The sequence below is a fragment of the Hordeum vulgare genome, chromosome 3H, assembly GCF_904849725.1.
Source record: "Hordeum vulgare subsp. vulgare chromosome 3H, MorexV3_pseudomolecules_assembly, whole genome shotgun sequence".
Lineage (NCBI taxonomy): Eukaryota > Viridiplantae > Streptophyta > Magnoliopsida > Poales > Poaceae > Hordeum > Hordeum vulgare.
Window position 1 is genome coordinate 63,165,020 of NC_058520.1, and position 2,372 is coordinate 63,167,391.

At 61.8% G+C, this 2,372-nt stretch overlaps 1 protein-coding gene across 1 annotated transcript; it reads left to right on the forward strand.

Annotated features, from left to right (window-relative positions):
• The first annotated feature begins 297 nt into the window (after window positions 1–297).
• LOC123439524 (UDP-glycosyltransferase 75C1-like) lies at window positions 298–2,083 on the forward strand. Its single transcript, XM_045116231.1, has one exon. It carries the CDS (start codon window positions 298–300, stop codon window positions 1,738–1,740), a length of 1,443 nt encoding a protein of 480 aa, XP_044972166.1. The 3' UTR covers window positions 1,741–2,083.
• Window positions 2,084–2,372: the final 289 nt, after the last annotated feature.

The window sequence follows — 2,372 nt, forward strand, 5'->3', positions numbered from 1 at the left end:
GGTAACTAGCCAACGTGATAACTCATACGTACCGTGACTGGCTCCAGCCTCCAGCCATTAATATTTGCCAATCCACAGCTTCTTAGCTTACATCTGTACCGTGCCCAGCGCCAGCCCAGTCTTACTACAACCTCAGCTCAGCGCTTTCGTCATCTCCGCCGTGTATATACCAACCGAAGCCGAAGCCCGTCGATGACTCACCGCAACCCAACTCAGCAACGACGCACACACATCGACGAGCTCCAAGACACTCTTACGTGCGCTCGCTATTGCACTCGCATCGCGTCGCTCGCAGCAATGCCGGCCATGGTGGCGCAGGAGGTTGAGCGCGTGGGGGAGGCGCCGCACTTCCTCGTGGTCACGTACCCGGCGCAGGGCCACATCAACCCGGCGCGCCACCTCGCGCTGCGCCTGCTCCGCGCCGCGCCGGGCGCCCGCGTCTCCTTCTCCACGGCCGTCTCCGCCTGCCGCAAGATGTTCCCGGAGGACAACGTGGACGCGGCGGCGATGGACCACGTCGATGGCACCGGCGTCCGCTACGTGCCCTTCTCCGACGGTTTCGACGACGGCTTCGACTGGTCGGCGCATGACAGCACGGACTACATGTCCAACCTGAAGGTCGTGGGGGCCCGCACGCTGGGCGGCGTGTTGGCGCGCCTCCGCGACGCCGGCACCCCCGTCACGCAGGTGGTGTACACGGTGCTCCTCTCCTGGGTAGCCGGCGTCGCGCGCGGACACGGCGTTCCTGCCGCGGCCTATTGGATCCAGCCGGCCACCGTGCTCGCCTCCTACTTCCACTTCTTCCGAGGCACCGACGGCCTCGACCAAGCCGTCGCCGCCGCGGCGAGCGACCCGTGGGCGGACGTCCGCGTCCGGGGGCTCCCGCCGATGCGCGTGCGCGACCTGCCGTCGTTCTTCACCATCACCTCCGACGACCACCCCCACGCCTTCGTCCTCACCGCGTTCCGCGAGCTCCTCGACGTGCTGGGCCGCGAGGACATGCCCACCGTGCTCGCCAACACGTTCGACGCCATGGAGTCTGATGCAGTGGCGACGCTGCGCCAGCACGGCATCGACGTCGTCCCCATCGGTCCCGTGCTCTCCTTCCTGGGCACATCGGCGGCGTCGGCCAACAACAACAACGACCTGTTCAAGGAGGACGGCAAGGGGTACCTTGACTGGCTGGACGCGCAGGAAGCGGGGTCGGTCGTCTACATCTCCTTCGGGAGCCTGTCGACGATGAGCAAGCGGCAGATCGCGGAGGTGGCGCGCGGCATGGCGGAGAGCGGCCGGCCGTTCCTGTGGGTTCTGAGGAAAGACAACCGCGGCGAGGTCGACGGCGACGACTTGTGCACCGGCGGGGGCATGGTGGTGGAGTGGTGCGACCAGGGGAAGGTTCTCTCGCACCCGGCGGTGGGGTGCTTCGTGACGCACTGCGGTTGGAACTCGACGCTGGAGAGCGTGGCGTGCGGCGTGCCGATCGTGGGAGTGCCGCAGTGGACGGACCAGGGCACCAACGCGTGGCTGGTGGAGCGGAAGCTTGCCACCGGGGTCAGGGCCGCCGTGAGTGAGAAGGACGGCGTGCTGGAGGCCGACGAGCTACGGAGGTGCATCGGCTTCGCCACGTCGGATGTGGTGCGCGCCAAGGCGGCGCTGTGGAGGGAGAAGGCGCGGGCGGCAGCGGCCGTGGGCGGCTTATCCGAGAGGAACCTCAGAGCGTTCGTTGCCGGCAACCGGTAGGCCGGCTTGCATGCGCTGTCGATAGCATATAGCAGGACGAGACGACTCGATCAGTACTGTCTGGCCGTCGTCAGTTGGTTTATTTATTTTTTGCACAATATTTATTTTATCAAGTTTGGGTTGCAAACCAGGTGTTTCATGTGGTGCGAAAGATTGTTCTTTTAATGTAAACCTTGCGGAATGCATTGGAAAAAAAAAACTTGACCATCACTATCAAATGGCCATGCACCCTCTTACGGTTGAGCACTCGACGACCCTTGATCGATCCCTTGAAACTGAGAGCATGCTCCTCCGCACTCTCCGTGTCTTCAAGGACCGCTGCATTATCGTTGTCTCATTCGTGTATTCCTCCTCGTCGAACGACTCAACATAATGGTCGTGTATGTAATCCAAATCGAAATCAACTGCTTGAAACAAGAAGGGAGAACTTTTTTTAGCTCTGGCAATTCATCGAACAGTTGTCGGGCATGATGAGTATAGCCGTATCGGATGGTATCTGGCAGGGCGGTCAAGGAAGTATTGAATGTCAAAGGAGGAGAAGCGGGGATGGAGCTCGACTAGAAAGCTTGAGGTGACGGATACATAGAGTTTCGATAGGATTGCGGCATGGCAGCGAAGGCAAGGGAGAAAGA